The sequence below is a fragment of the Manis pentadactyla genome, chromosome 11 (genome assembly GCF_030020395.1).
Source record: "Manis pentadactyla isolate mManPen7 chromosome 11, mManPen7.hap1, whole genome shotgun sequence".
NCBI lineage: Eukaryota > Metazoa > Chordata > Mammalia > Pholidota > Manidae > Manis > Manis pentadactyla.
The window spans coordinates 13,221,337-13,238,916 of record NC_080029.1 but is presented as its reverse complement, the minus strand read 5'-3'; the positions used below and the strand labels follow the sequence as shown (position 1 = coordinate 13,238,916).

General features: G+C 39.6%; 1 protein-coding gene across 5 annotated transcripts in view; it reads right to left on the bottom strand.

Moving 5' to 3' along the window:
• Positions 1 to 17,580, bottom strand: part of TTC7B (tetratricopeptide repeat domain 7B) — a 245,701-nt gene that overhangs the window by 178,134 nt on the left and 49,987 nt on the right. For all 5 annotated transcript variants that reach the window (XM_036882090.2, XM_036882091.2, XM_036882094.2 and 2 more), the window contains one exon: positions 5,673 to 5,803. In XM_036882090.2, the coding sequence (XP_036737985.2) occupies positions 5,673 to 5,803 (131 nt within the window). The remainder of the gene's footprint in view (positions 1 to 5,672; positions 5,804 to 17,580) is intronic.

Here is a 17,580-nt window from a genome sequence, read left to right as displayed (position 1 = left end):
AAAAAAATAATGATCCTATCCACAAAGCAATATAAATAGAAAAGATCTGGGAATAAAATTAATCTCCTGAAATCTGTAAACAAAAAGTCTTCCAAAATGGACAGATATCACGGTCATAGATGAGAAAAGACTAAATAACAATTCCCTAAATTAATGTACAGAATTAATGAAAATTCAACCAAATCATAATAAGATTTTTCTAAAACCCATCAAAATTATTCTAAAGTTCATCTAGGAGTATCAGCAGAAAAAGACAAAGGATATTCTGAAAAATAAGAGTAATAAGTAGTTACTAATCCTTACAGATGCTAAAACCCATCATAAAGAAGTACTTTTGAACAGGGTCATACCGATGCAAATAAAGGTTAGCAGAACAAAATAGGAAAGTCAGAACTTACTGTTGTGTCTAAACTTTAATGGAATGACTTACAATATACAAAAGAAAATATGAAAGAGATAAGATCATTTTAAGGTGGCACTGAAATTTGGGAAAAACATTAATTTAGAGTCATTTCAAATATACACCAAAATAAATCCCAAGATTTGGAAATTAAAAGTTGTTTCCATAAAAATATGGAAACTAGTTTAAAACTTCTTAAACTTTTAAAATAGAGAGGTTTAAATATTTCAGCTTTAAAATGAATAAATATAATAAAGTAAATTAAAAAATTAAAAGCATTGCTAAATGTGAAAATATAATGAAAAAAATAATGATCCTATCCACAAAGCAATATAAATAGAAAAGATCTGGGAATAAAATTAATCTCCTGAAATCTGTAAACAAATCAGATTTACTTATATGTAGATTTAAAGTTTATGAGCAACTTAAAAATGGAAAATTACTGATTAGGAAAACATTCAGAACAAATAAGATAAAGAGTTAACATATTCATACATATAACCAAATTATAAGAAGAAATACTACATCCAAAAATTATAACCAAAAAAAAATGTAGCAAGGTTAAACATAAAGTTACCCTATGACTCAGTAATTCCACTTCTGGGTATTTACCCAAGAAAAATGAAAACATCAGTCTACAAAAAATCTCGTATATGAATATTTATAGTAACATTATTGTAATAGCCAAAAACTGGAAACAACTCTTAGATGATAAAATGATGAATGGATAAACACCATGTGGTATAGGCATACAATGGCACACTGTTGCCAACAAAAAGAAATGAAGTGCTGATACATGCTGCTGTCACATGGATGAATCTCAAGAACATTATCTAAGCCAAAGGAGCCAGGCATAAAAGATGGCATATTGTATGGTTCTGTTTATATGAAATACCCAGAATATACAAACCTATAGAGACTGGGGATATGGCAGATAGCTAGGGAATGACTGCTAATGGGCACAGGGTTTCTTTTGGGGTGACAAAAATGTTCTGGAATTAAATATTGGTGATGGTTGTACAACTCTGTGAATATATTAAAAGCCACTGAATTGTCTAATTCAATGGGTAAACTGAAAACACTTTAAATGGGTGAACTATAGAGTACGTGAATTACTTCTCAATAATGTAACTTGTTTAAAAAACAAAAGAAATATAACTAGTAAGCAAATAAATCAAAAAAATTTCAACCTGATAGTCTGAGAAATGACAACTAAAACTGCAAGACCATTTTCACCAAACAAATCAGGAAACTCACTTTTACATAATTCTGTCAAGCAATTCTGTCAAGACTGCAAAACAACTATTACCCTTTTGTACCGCCAAAGGTACAAGATGCTAGTATGACTGGTAGAAAGCAATTGGACACACAATTGTACATGCAATGTATACTAACAAGAATGCTACAAATATCCCCACTTCTGGGACTTTCCCTTAGGAAACAATGCAAAACAAGGGAAGAAGTGACCTGAAGGAAGCTGGCATCGCATGATTATATATAACTACAGCTCAGACCCAACAATAAATTAATCATATCACAGAGGCCATCCACTTAATGAAATATTATATAGCCATGAAAACACTCAGAAGTTTTGACAAAATGTTGAATGAAAAAAGACAGATATAAACCCTTTAGTGCTATAAAATTATAAGGGCAAAGACTGACCAGGAATATTGAAAATTAAAACAAGCTATGTTTCTTTTCTGGTTTCCAGACTTTTCTAACTCACTTTTAAGAGTGTTGCAGTTTCCTATCCCCGTTAGTTAGAGAGCAGGCTCAAAGTCAGAACACACGTCCTGGCCAATTAGCCTCTTACCATTTCTTTAAGGAAGTAATTCACTCAGATATACTATATTAAGCTATGAACTGTAACCTGCTGCTTTGGCTCAAGTGACATGGTAGGAATTGGAAAGGGGAAAGAAAGGAAGAATCTGTCTTGTTCATATTGTCTCACATTTTAAAGCCAAACTACTCAGACCTCATCAGCAACACTGAGTACTTTTCCTAGGACATCTGATTTGAACTCAAGATACTCAGTAACCTTAATCTAATCCAGCTCTCAATCCAACACCTCAGCTGTGTCACTGCAAGTTCTTCCTGGAGGGAGGATGTAATAAACTCAAGGCACACCCATGCTGACCAGCGAACAGCTCGTTGACGAACAGGAAATATGGGTTTGGCCCTGCAGTATTTGACGATCAGTTGTTTCTTCTCAAAACTTTAGCACTAAAGCTGCCCATAAAAAGTCTATGGATGTCCCATAATTTAGCATTAACTTCTTTTCTAAAATAGGGTATAAAGAAATGAACTGTCAGCAGAAGGTAAAGTTCCACCCTGGCACTGCTTCTGCTCAAGAAAGCCATAACCAGCCGGTTGGCTGATGCATGCAAAGGACAGAGACAGGATGATTTCATTTGCCAAAAGCAGGGCTCATATTATGATGTTCAAGGATGAAGTCATCTTTATTTCTATCGTTGCACCACTAGAAACTCCTTGAGGGACAAATAACTTGATTTACTGTTGGTATAAAGCCACCATCTGAAGATAAACTAATCAAGGCCAACCCTTGTCATTTCTAATTCTATTGGCTCTAATTAGATTTATTTGATTAAATTTTTTATGTGCACAATATTAGAGGCATCTTTTTTTCCCCTTCTGAGACAAACTATCAGAGAAAATTAGATGTCTTTGTATAACCCTAATAAAGCAAGGACAACAGTAAACAACTATTAATGGACACAGCTTTCAAGTTTTCAAATTTTCCTTGGCCCTGATTTCACGTTTGGAACAATAACACATAGAAAGCTCCTGTCATACTGGGCGGAAGACACTGATGGCTTACTGGTTCTCTGGCCCCGACAAGCCAGGCAATATTAGCCGCACCATGAAAATGGAAAGTGGAAATACACAGAAGCAAATGATTGGGCCAAGGTCAAACAGTCAGGAGTGAACAGAAGTCTGGAGCCCAGATATGATATCAGGACTCCAAGCAAGAATTAGCTTCTGCACAACAAAGGAAAAAACAAATCCTCCTGAAAAAATTATTCCATAAACATTCCCCTAAAAGTTCTTTAACATTTTTAATAAAACAGTATGTTTATAATATTCCAGATTCCAATCTAAATACCTGAAATCATCTGACAGTGGGAAGATTCCACTGCCAGGTGACACAGTTATAGATAATGACAACAAAACTAACATTTACTGTATGCTGGCCATGGATTAGGAAGAGCAGGGGTTAACCCATTTTATCCTTACAATGGCCTTATAGGAATTATTATTGCCATTTTGCCGATGAGGATCTTGAGGTGGCACAGAGAGGTTGAGTAACTCGCCTGAAGTCCCACAGCTAAAAGGTGGTAAGCACAGGATCCCAGCACTGGCAGGTGCTTTATTGCTGTGCTCTGCTGCCTCCCACAGCTTAAGTTAGCTGCCTCGGGGGAAGCCAAGGTCAGCCCTTTTTCTGAAGAGTCACTGCCCTTCAGGAAGGAAACAAACCTAACATCACTGAACGTACCTGCTATTAGTGAAATTCAGAGAATGGGGCTGCCCCAGGAACATGATTTGGTGGTTCCAGATGATGAAAAAACATGTACCGTGGCACTCCAGTGTCCTCAAAAGTTCTCCCCAAGTTTTATGCTCGCTAATGAATGAAGTTAAGAGTCAACACTAATAAATAAAATACTAAGAGGTCCTGGTGACCAGAAATTTCTCCACTATAGAATGGCTGGTAAACAAGGGGGTAACCTGCTGCCTCGGCCCAGGAGAACAAGTACAAGAATGGAGTGTGGGGGATTTTCTACTTATAAGGGCTGCCTGCCTATCTAGAAAAACAAAGCCCTATTTATCTAAGCTTGTACCAGTCTTTTATTTCTATTTCTCTAACATGACTGTTCCCAATTTAGCATAATTCTTAGAAGTGATTTAAGTTCAAAATTTAAAAAAAAGAAGCCAAGCAGGTATCTTCTGCATGGCACCCATTATCCTGCCTCATAAAAACCCTTGAATGTCCACCAGGTCCAGTGGTTACTTAAGGAAGGTCATTTTCCCCTGGACTTCTCATCAATCAACAGATAATTTCTTAAGCACCTGCAACAGTTAAAACAGTTTGGTTCATTCAGTCTCTCTCATTGCTAACATCTCAGCTTGCTGGATCTGGGGAGGCCCAAAGCAGTTTCCCATAACGGAAAAGTCATCCTGGAAACCAGAGCCAGAAATGTGGAAGTCATCTATATGCCCTCAGATCAAACCCCAAGCAGAGACTGCCCCCACATGCTAGGAAGAGCTATGGCTCATGTGGTCAAGTACTTCCTGAACATTTTCTGTGTAAGGGTGTGGGAAACCACATGATTCTGTATTTGTTTGCAGCAGCCTGGGGTAATGAGGTGAGTGAGCCGTGGACTTGGTGTCAGAAGGGTTGAAATCTAATCCTAGCTTGGCCCTAAATTCCTGTATGTCCTCCCTTTTAGGGCCTCCATTTTCTTCTCAAAAATCTAACATCTTATGGTCACTGTTTTCCCAAAACACTGTATATATCTCTTGGAAAGTCTAAAGAACCCAATGGAGGATAGATGGTGACAAATGAACACAACAAGTACGTCCAGATCTGCCAGTTCCCACATCGTGAAAGACACACGGAACAGACGAATCTCTTTACTTCCAAGCAGCAGAAAACAGCCCCAACGTGACGGGGCAGGACAACAGTTGGAGAGGAAGGTGCAAAATAAGGGTTCTAAGTGGCCTCCGGCTTCCTGTGCCTGAGCTCAGGATACCTTGCTCACTTGCTTTCTCTGGTTTCATTGTCATACCAAAGGCAAACCCCTGACTGCTCAGAGAGCACCATCCCAGATGGGCTCCAGGCACACAACCTGATCCAAGCAGGTCGGTGACAGTCCCTAGCAGACCTTTTCATAACCAGAGAGCTAAAGCCTCCCAAACCCAGATGCACACCACGTTAGAATACTGTCCATGCAAGTGCAAAGGAAGTTCAACCCGTTCAGCACAGGAGGGCAAGAGTGATTAGCCACCTACAGGGCATACTATCGTTTCCTCTCTCAGGATGTTGAAATGTGTCCTAAACACTGACACATCTATTTTCACAAAGTGCCATGATCACCACCATCTTCTCCTTGGCATTAAAGAATATAAGTAAAGCTCTGAGCCCAGAGGCAGACTGGTTGAAGGTTTTCCAGAGGCTGACCCCACTTCTCTATGATCTGATTTGCAATTTTTAAAGATGATCAACTAGAACAAACACATGGTCCTCACTTACCTTTTCTATCTCTTGGAGGTACAGGAGTGCGATGTCCCCGGCCTTCTCATAGCACGTAATGACTTCCTGTTCCCGGGCCACATGAAGATCACTGGTAGAAGAGGAAATAGGCAACTTCTCTAAACAAAGTCCTAAAAAACAAAATCAAACGTACAAAAACCAGGTGAGTTATTTCTCATGGGGCTTACTTTTTTAATATTGCTCTAGAGGGCCATAAAATGGTCCCAGGATATCACAAGCTGTCAGAGAAGCAGACTCTCTGCCCTCTGCCTTCTCTCATTAAGGACAAAATGGAACACCACAATGGAGCACCAAAAAGAATATCCAGTAGTTACAGGTGAAAGATGCCCCTAAATATACAGAGAGCACCATCGGACTTCGATACCCAGGTTGAGAACTTGATTAGGTGCTTCACCATGATCCCATTCAGACCTAACAGAACTTTCCATTCAAATGTGTCCCAAGATCTTTACAATAAGTAAAGACAGGCTCATAGCACAAACACTAAGCACAGAGCATCTTCTTGCCTTGAAATGTACACTTAACCAACTGAACATTAAAAAAAAATGGAAAGGTTTCAGGAATCTCAGTGGTTTCATATCTAAGAAATCTTTGCCTAATCCAAGGTTACAAAGGCTTTCTACGATCAGTTTTAAAATAATTTTTGTATATGTTGCAAGGTATGAAGTCTACTTCTTTGCAAATAGATATCCAAATGTTCCAGTACTGCTCAGTGAAGATTTTCCTTTCTCCACTGAATTGCCTTTACACTTTCGTAAAAAATCAGATGGGCATAAACATGTGATTCTATTTCTGGATTCTCTATTCTGTTGCAATGACCTGTTTGTCTACATTTATGCCAACATTCCCCGTCTTGACTAAAGAGCCCCCTGTATCTTTATTTATCTTGAAAGTGGTGTTAGTGCTCTAATCTTATTCTTACGTTTCACTTTTTTTGGCTATTTAGTCCATAGCATAAAATGTGCTTGTACATTTCTAAAAGTTGGCTGGGATTTTGATTGAGATTATGTTGAATTACAGATCAATTTGGGGAAAACTGGCATCTTAACAATATTGAATTTCCTGACCCATGAACAAAGTATGTCCCTTCAGCCATGCAGGTTTTAAGCATCTCTCAGTAAGGGTTTGTAGTTTTCAGTGTACACGCCTTGCAAACCTTTTCTCAGATTTACCCTTAAGCATTTCATATGTATTATGCTGTTGTAAATAGTAGTTTCAATTTCAGTTTCCTTTTGTTCATTGCCAGTATAAAGAAATACAATAGATTTTTGAGTACTGATCTTCTATTCTGCAACCTTGCTAAATTCACCTATCATTTCTGCTACCGTGCTTTGTAGATTCCATCAGAATTTACACAGACTACCGTGCTGTTTCATGCTGCTTGCAAATTAAAACTGTTTTACTTCCTCCTTTTCAATCTGGATGCTTTTTATTTCTATTTATTGCCTCATTGCCTTACTACACTAAGAACCTCCAGTACAATGTTGAATAGAAGTGGTGAGAGCAGACATCCTTATCTCATTCCTGATCTTAGGGAGAAAGCATTAGTCTTTCACCATTAAGTTGGATGTAAACTGCAAGTTTTTCATAATGTTCTTTATTAGTTTGAGGAAAATCCCTTCTGTACCAACTTTATTACAAGTGTATATCAAGAATGGATGCTGGGTTTTCTCAAGTCCCTTTTCTGTGTCCATTATGAGAATAATATGGCTTTTCTTTCAGTTTTTTTAATCTCATGAATTACATTGATTTTCAAATGTTAAACCAAACTTATTTACTGAGATAAACCCTGCTGACCACAATGTTTTATCTTTTTTTACACTGTAAGATTGGATTCATTAAAATTTTGCTTGGAACATTTTTTATCTATGTTCATGAGGATTATTTGTCTGTAGTTCCCTTGTAATGTTTCTGGCTGGTTTCAGTACAAGGGTAAAATGACTTAAAAAGTAGTCCCTCCTCTTCAATTTCCTGGAAGAGTTTGTATAGAATTGTTATTATTTGTTCTTAAATGTTTGGTACAATTTACATGAAGCCATATGGACCTGGAGATTTCTTTGTGGGAAGCTTTTAAACTATAAATTCAATTTCTTTGATAAGGGGTTGTTCATATTATCTCTTTCATCCTATGTGAACTTTAGCAGTTTTTATCTTTCAGGTAGTTTGTTCAGTTCTTCTGAGTTGTCGAATTTATTGGTGCCATGTTATTTATAATATTCCCGAATCCTTTTAATATCTGTAGAATCTCTGGTGAAGGCAATTCTGATATGGGCAATTCATGTCCTCTCTTTTTATCCTGAATAGTCTGGCTAATGGCTTATCAGTTTTATTGAAATTCTCAATAAAGATATTTTGATTTCACTTATTTTGGTTTTGCTGGTTTTTCTCTACTGTCTTTCTGTTTTCTATTTCATTTATTTCTGCTCAATCTTTATTATTTCCTTTCTTCTGTGTTCACTGGATTTATTTACTCTTCCTTTTCTAGTTTCTTAAGATGGAAGCTAAAGTATAAATCTGAGACTTTTTATCTTTTCTAATATAGGAATTTGGTTATAAAAATTCTTCCTAAGTTCTGCTTTACCAGTATCCTACAAATTTTGATATGTCGTGTTTTCATTCAGTTCACAATACTTCCTAACTTAACTTTTTATTAATTCTTAGAAATGTGCTATTTAACTTCAAAATACCTGGAGATTTTCCAAAGATTTTTCTGTTATTGATTTCTAAATTAATTCCATTATGGTCTATACAGTAAAGACCAAACAGGCTTGGGACATTCAAATTCTGCACATTCTAAACAAAGGACTGGCCCTTGAGCAGTTCCTAGGAGGTAACCTCTAAGACCTTGGAATATCCTACCTAATAAGAATGTCTTTACACATCTGGGCCTGGGTTAGATTTTATAAAATCTATGACAGGTAGATTTACAGTGTAATTTATGGTAGACTCCTTGGGCCATACTATATTAGTTTGACCAGTTAGAAACTGAATAATTAAAGCCACTTGCATATCTATATAACTGACCCCCAATAAAAACCCTAGACACCAAGGCTGAAGTGAGCTTCCCTGATTAGCAATACTTGGGAAGTGGTGGCCGACATCACTGCTGGGAGAATTAAGTTTATATGGCCCCACCAGGAGGCCACTAACGCTTAAGTCTGGTTTCTCCTGGACTCTGCCCTAAGTGCCTTTGACTTTACTAATTTTAATCTATAGCTGTTTGTTGTAATAAATGGTAGCTATAAGTATAACAGCTTTTCTGAGCTCTGTGGGTCTTTCTAGTGAATCCCTGACATGAGGATTGTCTTGGGAATCCCTGACGCAGGTCAGAGACATACTTAAACCCTTCTAGTTTGTTGAAACTTGCTTCTGGCCCAGAATATGGTCAATCTTAGTAAGTGTTCCATTACACTTGAAAGGAATGTGTATTCTGTTGCTGCATGGAGTGTCATATAAATGTCAATTAAGTCAGATTGGTAGATCGTGTTGTTCTAGAGTTTTACATCCTTACTTATCATCTGTCTACTTGTTCTGTCACTTATTGAAACAGATACTGAAGTCTTCGAGCTGAACTGTTGGTAGTTACTTTAGGGTTAACTTATCACAGTCTATTTCAAATGATATTATACCACCTCTCATATAATATAACACCTTTACAATTGTATACTTCCATTTCTCTTTCCAATCTTTACTCTTATTATATACATTTTATTTTTACATAGGATATAAATCCCACCCTACATGGTTATTATTTTCATTGAAATGGTTTATTATCTTTTCAAGACATTTAAATAATAAGGAACAGCCCATATAGTCACTAATACAGTTATTATTTCCAGTGCCCTTCATTCCTAGATTCATATTTCCTTCTGGTATCATTTTCCACCTACCTAAAGGGATTCTTTTAACAGTTCTTGTAAGGCAATTCACCTGATGATGATTTCTTTCAGCCATGGTGGGTTTGAAAAAGGCTTTACCTGGCCTTCATTTCTGAAAGATATTTTTGTTGAGTATGCAATTCAAGGCTCACAGTTTGCTTTTGTCCCCCTAGTACTCTAAAGGGACTGCTCCCCTGTATTCTCACTTGTATGGTTTCTGACAATAAATCTGCCATCACCCTTGTTTGTTCATATGCATGTGATTGTCTTTTTTTCTGGTGGCTTTTAAGATTTTCTCATTGTCACTGATGGTGAGCAATTTGGATTGTGAAGTGTTTTGGTTTAGTTTTCTTCATGTTTCTTGTGCCTGGGCTACACTGAGCTTCCTGGACCTGAAGGCTTACCGTTTCCATAAAATTTGAAAGAAGGTCAGTGATAATTTCTTCAAAAAAATGTTACCTTTCCCCCTCCTTAGAGGACTCTCATTACACATATATTAGGCCACTTGAATTTATCGCACAGCTTACTTATACTCTTTCCAGTTAAAAAACATTTTTTTGTTTCATTTTAGGTATTTCTATTGCTGTGTCTTCAAGTTCACTAATCTTTTCTTCATTGTCTAGCCTGCCATTAATCACATCCAGTGTATTTTTCATCTGACCTTGTAATTTTCATCTCTAGAAATTTGATTTAGGTCTATTTTTATCTTCCATATCTCTACTTAACCTTTTAAACAGAAGGAATATACTTGCAGTGACTGTTCTAATATCCCTTCAGGACTAGATGCTCAATATTCATTCCCTTTCCATTGAGAGTCCAAGTTGTTTATTCAGTTGCAAGAAAGTCACTTAGCAGCCTCTCCAGTGTGAACTTGTAACAACCTCTAAAAATTTTATTTGAAGGAGACCACAAGTTAAGCTGAACAAATTCAGTAGAATTACTAGTCAAGTTTATTTATATAAAGCACTTAACAAATATTTGCTGTTATTACTATTAAAATATTACTATCATAACAAACTGTCTTATACTCAAAAAACAAAAAAAAGAACAAATTCACCATTTGGTAGAACAACTCCAGAACAACTCAAAAGCAAGCACTTGACTGGAGCTCCCTAAATGTACTTTAAGTGTTCACTTGTGCAAAGTTTAAGTCACCAGAAAACAACAAAAAGAGATAAACAGTTTCATATCTGCCTTCTGCTTGTATGAGAAGCAACCAAATAATGTGCAAGTTGATACTGGGGATTTAATATAAAGAAAACACATTTTCCAGAGCCCGTCAAAGAGCCGGGAAAACAAAGGGGTCTATTCTTTGGCACTGTGAATGCACCACTGCAGGCTGCACTCTGACCCCTAATGTTCAGGAAGATGACAAAGGCCCTCAGGGGCCTGCCAAGCCCACTGAATGAAAGAAAAGCCACATCTAGTTCAACACTGTTAGTCTATCAACTGTGTTGTGAGTCTGAAGTCCTTGAAATCCAGTCATCCCGGGTTACAATCCATGGCCAGGACAGACGACTGGTGTTTCCTGTGGGTTTGTGTTCTAATTGGGAAGACATGTGGACACCCAAGGTCTGGTCTAGCAAATGGGTCCCCAGCATGGAGTCTATTCTTGGGTAGGAGGCCCTTCATGGTAAATATTGTTCCTTTCCTTCTACCAAATGCTATGACATTCATTCCGTGTGCCACTGGGCACATCTCAGGGCAACAGCAGAGTCTTGATTTACCACAGTGAATTTGTGGCTATGCAGCTCAGTTCCAGAATATTTATTTCTCTGTCTGTGGGTAAAACTGCAGTATTTCCAGAATTTCTCGCCTGACCTTACTACATCTCCGTATCAGTAGGTGTTTCCAAGGGGTAGACAGAAGTAGTCCATATCACCCATATCAGTAGGTGACTGCAAGGGTGAGGGGAGCGAGGGTGTACCTGGACCAGAGAGGTTTGGTGGGGGCCCTTTTTACAGCTGAGTTGCAAGAGACACCGGTGAGCAGAAGTGGACGACTGCTTCTAGGCAATAAATAGGTTTCTCCCACTTTATTTCTCCCTTTGACTGATTTTGGCTACAAAGGTAATTTGCCCTGGGCTGGGAACTTATTTTTCCCCCAGCGTACACTGTCAGAAGCTGATTACAGGACCTCTGGACAGGACTATAAATTTTCAAGTGTCTGGGATCAGATCAGCACTGTCTGAGAAGCAGAATCCTGAGGTCACGGCCCAAACTGGCCCCCGTTAACAGGTCAGATGACACCTTGTCAGTTTGGAAAGCGATCATCAATAATGTTTTTAGTTACTTTCCTTTTCCCAGAAAAATGCATGACAAAAAAAGTGAAAAATGGACCTGACAAATAGCTGGTGTGGCAGCAATACCTAATGAACACCTCAGTAAGATCTGAATCTTCAAATCAAAGCTGTACAAAGAGCAGAAAGTAGGTGCTCCATGACCAATCACCAAGGCCAACTTTAAAGCATGGGTGAAAAATGTTGCTGATCATATGCTGTGAATTAAAGAATACAGAGTAGGTACTGGATCCCAAGTTTGTCTCCCTGCCACACAGAGGGAATTCTCAAAGACAGACTCACTGATAAAAGGTCCTTTTGATGAAGAGTAACACATTTTAATAAATTAATGATAATAAAATTACTTAGATCACACTTGATCGCTTTGAAAGCTCTTCCATGTGCATTAGCCTGTTTGGTCCTGTTGAATGGCACTACCTCTCCCAATCATGTGGAAAAAGAAACACAGTCTCAGAAGAGTTAAATGACTTGCCTAAGGTCTGTGCAGACGCCAGAACTAGAAATTATAAGGGAACCCAGAAGCTGGGGCAAACGGTCCTGCCCTAGGAAATGTTCTAAGAGGAGAAACAAGGACTGCTGAGTCTGATGCAGGTTAGAGTGTCAAAAGCAAAGGTGCTATACAGACATACCAGTAGACCAGGGGGACATCACATCTGGGCAGGAGGGCACTACACAGCTGAGCAGGCTAAGGACCTGGGCACTTTCAAAAGCTCATATGCACCCACCTCTGAATTGCTCTATTTAGGTGTGACTTACAAAACATAAAATAGCAAATCGGACTCTCCACCCTTTATTTCCCTCTACATTGAGGTCTCGTCATCCCTGAAAGGGAGCTCCATTTTATTTCCCCAATTGCTACATATCCTTGGAGGGTTGGCTGAGGAAGTGGAGAGCTACACATCTCATTGTCTAAAGCGTCCGTGATCATGGAGGGGTTAGCACCCCAAATTCTTTCGGGATTGTCTAAATTTGAGATCCCTCAGCTAGAAGCCTGATCTGGATCTGTAAGACTGAACAGTTTCAATAATAATAAAGGTTCATGTATCAAGACCCCACTCAGCACCCAGCAAGATACCTGGATTTTGACATGCACAATTTATAATCCCCACAGCCACCCTACAAAGGGGGTGTTAACAGTACCTTACAGATAAGACTGAATTTAGGGCTCTACAGCTAGTGAAAGATGAAGTCATTTGACCCCTGGTCTATCGGACTACACAATATCCTGTCTCATTGAGCTGCTGAGAGCCTACTCAGTGTCTGATAACAGTAATGACCATAAAACTGAGTTTCGAATTATAAAGGAATAGAAATCAAAGCCGAGAGCCCTGGGGCACTGATCTTCCCTCCCACCAAGAGCTTCATACACCTAGGCAATCCCCCCGATCCCCAGCCCTCCCTCTTCTTGTCTGTGTCACCAAGGGTTGAACTACTGGGACACCATCCTGAGCTGTACAACTTTAGGAGACCAACAGCCAAAACAAATACTTTGACTTTTTAAATCACATTAAAATGAACAAGGAATTAATTTCTTATGAAGTTATGCAACACGGTAGAAGCTGTAAAATATAATTATATGAACTGTATGTTACAACATTGGGCACTGAGTCCTCATTTATCTTAACCGCATCTCTGGAAGCCAGTCCCGGGACAGGTACACACTGATGCTTTGCTGTAACCTGACCCACAGGGGAGTTTACAACTGGAAATGCCAGAAAACCTTTTTTATAAAAGCATGTCTCAGATAATCCAGCCCTGTGGTATGGACTTCAAAGACAGTAAGACAATTTCCAGGGGTCTCAATTTCCAAGGCTGACAAGAAACTCAAGAAAAGAGATTCAAGATCCTCAAAGCAGAATCCTGGCAAAGGCGGCCCCAGAAGGCTGGTCCTAGTTGTCACCTCCAGAATGGTGGGGCTCCCACAGGTGTCAGATGTCAACTTACTGGGAGGACAAGCCCCTACACAGGGTGCAGCGAGGAGAGAGCCAATGGGAACCACCAAACTCTGGGGTTAAGGGTGGGGGTGCTGGCCGAGGTCTCCTGTTAGGTCCCTGTCAATCCAGAGTCTATGACTTTCAGTGGCCTCTGGGCTGGGAGCCATGGTCCGCCCCTTCTGGATGCTTTTGGAAAGGCTGTCTTCCTCAAAATTTTACAACTTGATTATTTCAAAAAAGTCAACAAATGGGGAGAGGGGCGGAAGATGGCGGCGAGAGTAGAGCAGCGGAAATCTCCTCCCAAAACAACATATATCTATGAAAATATAACAAAGACAACCCTTCCTAGAATAAAGACCAGAGGACACAGGACAATATCCAGACCACATCCACACCTGAGAGAACCCAGCGCCTCGCGAAGGGGGTAAGATACAAGCCCCGGCCCCGCGGGAGCCGAGTGCCCCTCCCCCCAGCTCCCGGTGGGAGAAGAGCAGGCAGAGCGGGAGGGAGACGGAGCCCAGGGCTGCCGAGCACCCAGCCCCAGCCATCCGGGCCAGAGTGCAGGGCGCTCGATACTAGGAAAACAGGGCAGCAAGAACAGTGAGCAGGCACTGGAGGCTGGGCGACAGAGGACATAAGAAAAGCGCGCGACCATTTTTTTTTTTTTGCTTTTTTGCTGCTTTGTGTTGGCGAGCACTTTTTGGAAGTCTTAAAGGGATAGGGACCCCAATACTAGGGAAACAGGGCAGAAAGACCGGTGAGCAGAGGCCTGAGGCTGGCACCGGAGAATAAAGAAAAACGAACGACCACCTTTTTTTTTTTAATTAAAAAAAATTTTTTTTTTTTAATTAAAAAAATTTTTTTTCTTATTTTTTTTTGTGGTCGTTGTTTTGTTTTGGCGGGTGCTTTTTGGAAGTCTTAAAGGGGCAGGGCGGGTCACTTAATCCAGAGGTAGGGAATCTGGGATCTCTGGGCACCCTAACCCCTGGGCTGCAGGGAGCAGGGAGGCTCCTTACGGAGATAAATAGCCTCCCAGCAGCTCCTGCTCCAATGCGACTCCACCATTTTGGAGTAGCTGCCCGAGCCAGGCCACGCCCACAGCAACAGCGGAGATTAACTCCATAGCAGCTGGGCAGGAAGCAGAAACCCTGTCTGCGCGCAGCTGCGCAGCACAAGCCACTAGAGGCCGCTGTTCTCCCAGGAGAGGAGGGCCACAAACCAACAAGAAAGGAAGTCCTTCCAGCCGTCATTCGTCCCAGCTCTGCAGACTATTCCTATCACCATGAAAAGGCAAAGCTACAGGCAGACAAAGATCACAGAGACAACACCAGAGAAGGAGACAGACCTAACCAGTCTTCCTGACAAAGAATTCAAAATAAGAATCATAAACATGCTGACAGAGATGCAGAGAAATACGCAAGAAAAATGGGATGAAGTCCGGAAAGAGATCACAGATGCCAGAAAGGAGATCGCAGAAATGAAACAAACTCTGGAAGGGTTTATAAGCAGATTGGATAGAATGCAAGAGGCCATTGATGGAATTGAAATCAGAGAACAGGAACGCATAGAAGCTGACATACAGAGAGACAAAAGGATCTCCAGGAATGAAACAATATTAAGAGAACTGTGTGACCAATCTAAAAGGAAAAATATCCGTATTATAGGGGTCCCAGAAGAAGAAGAGAGAGGAAAAGAGATGGAAAGTATCTTAGAAGAAATAATTGCTGAAAACTTCCCCACACTGGGGGAGGAAGTAATCAAACAGACCACGGAAATACACAGAACCCCCAACAGAAAGGATCCAAGAAGGGCAACACCAAGACACATAATAATTAAAATGGCAAAGATCAAGGACAAGGAAAGAGTGTTAAAGGCAGCTAGAGAGAAAAAGGTCACCTATAAAGGGAAACCCATCAGGCTAACGTCAGATTTCTCAACAGAAACCCTACAGGCCAGAAGAGAATGGCATGATATATTTAATACAGTGAAACAGAAGGGCCTTGAACCAAGGATACTGTATCCAGCACGACTATCATTCAAATATGACGGTGGGATTAAACAATTCCCAGACAAACAAAAGCTGAGGGAATTTGCTTTCCACAAACCACCTCTACAGAACATCTTACAGGGACTGCTCTAGATGGGAGCACTCCTAGAAGGAGCACAGCACAAAACATCCAACATATGAAGAATCGAGGAGGAGGAACAAGAAGGGAGAGAAGAAAAGAATCTCCAGACAGTGTATATAACAGCTCAATAAGCGAGCTAAGTTAGGCAGTAAGATACTAAAGAGGCTAACCTTGAACCTTTGGTAACCACGAATTTAAAGCCTGCAATGGCAATAAGTACATATCTTTCAATAGTCACCCTAAATGTTAATGGGTTGAATGCACCAATCAAAAGACACAGAGTAACAGAATGGATAAAAAAGCAAGACCCATCTATATGCTGCTTACAAGAAACTCACCTCAAACCCAAAGACATGTACAGACTAAAAGTCAAGGGATGGAAAAACATATTTCAAGCAAACAACAGTGAGAAGAAAGCAGGGGTTGCAGTACTAATATCAGACAAAATAGACTTCAAAACAAAGAAAGTAACAAGAGATAAAGAAGGACTCTACATAATGATAAAGGGCTCAGTCAAACAAGAGGATATAACCATTCTAAATATATATGCACCCAACACAGGAGCACCAGCATATGTGAAACAAATACTAACAGAACTAAAGGGGGATATAGACTGCAATGCATTCATTCTAGGAGACTTCAACACACCACTCACCCCAAAGGATAGATCCACTGGGCAGAAAATAAGTAAGGACACGGAAGCACTGAACAACACAGTAGAGCAGATGGACCTAATAGACATCTATAGAACTCTACATCCAAAAGCAGCGGGATATACATTCTTCTCAAGTGCACATGGAACATTCTCCAGAATAGACCACATACTAGGCCACAAAAAGAGCCTCAGAAAATTCCAAAAGACTGAAATCCTACCAACCAACTTTTCAGACCACAAAGGCATAAAACTAGAAATAAACTGTACAAAGAAAGCAAAGAGGCTCACAAACACATGGAGGCTTAACAACACGCTCCTAAATAATCAATGGATCAATGACCAAATCAAAATGGAGATCCAGCAATATATGGAAACAAATGACAACAACAACACTAAGCCCCAACTTCTGTGGGACACAGCAAAAGCAGTCTTAAGAGGAAAGTATATAGCAATCCAAGCATATTTAAAAAAGGAAGAGCAATCCCAAATGAATGGTCTAATGTCACAATTATCGAAATTGGAAAAAGAAGAACAGATGAGGCCTAAGGTCACCAGAAGGAGGGACATAATAAAGATCAGAGAAGAAATAAATAAAATTGAGAAGAATAAAACAATAGCAAAAATCAATGAAACCAAGAGCTGGTTCTTCGAGAAAATAAACAAAATAGATAAGCCTCTAGCCAGACTTATTAAGAAGAAAAGAGAGTCAACACAAATCAACAGTATCAGAAACGAGAAAGGAAAAATCACGACGGACCCCACGGAAATGCAAAGAATTATTGGAGACTACTATGAAAACCTATATGCTAACAAGCTGGGAAACCTAGGAGAAATGGACAACTTCCTAGAAAAATATAACCTTCCAAGATTGACCCAGGAAGAAACAGAAAATCTAAGCAGACCAATTACCAGCAATGAAATTGAAGAGGTAATCAAAAAACTACCAAAGAACAAAACTCCCGGGCCAGATGGATTTACCTCGGAATTTTATC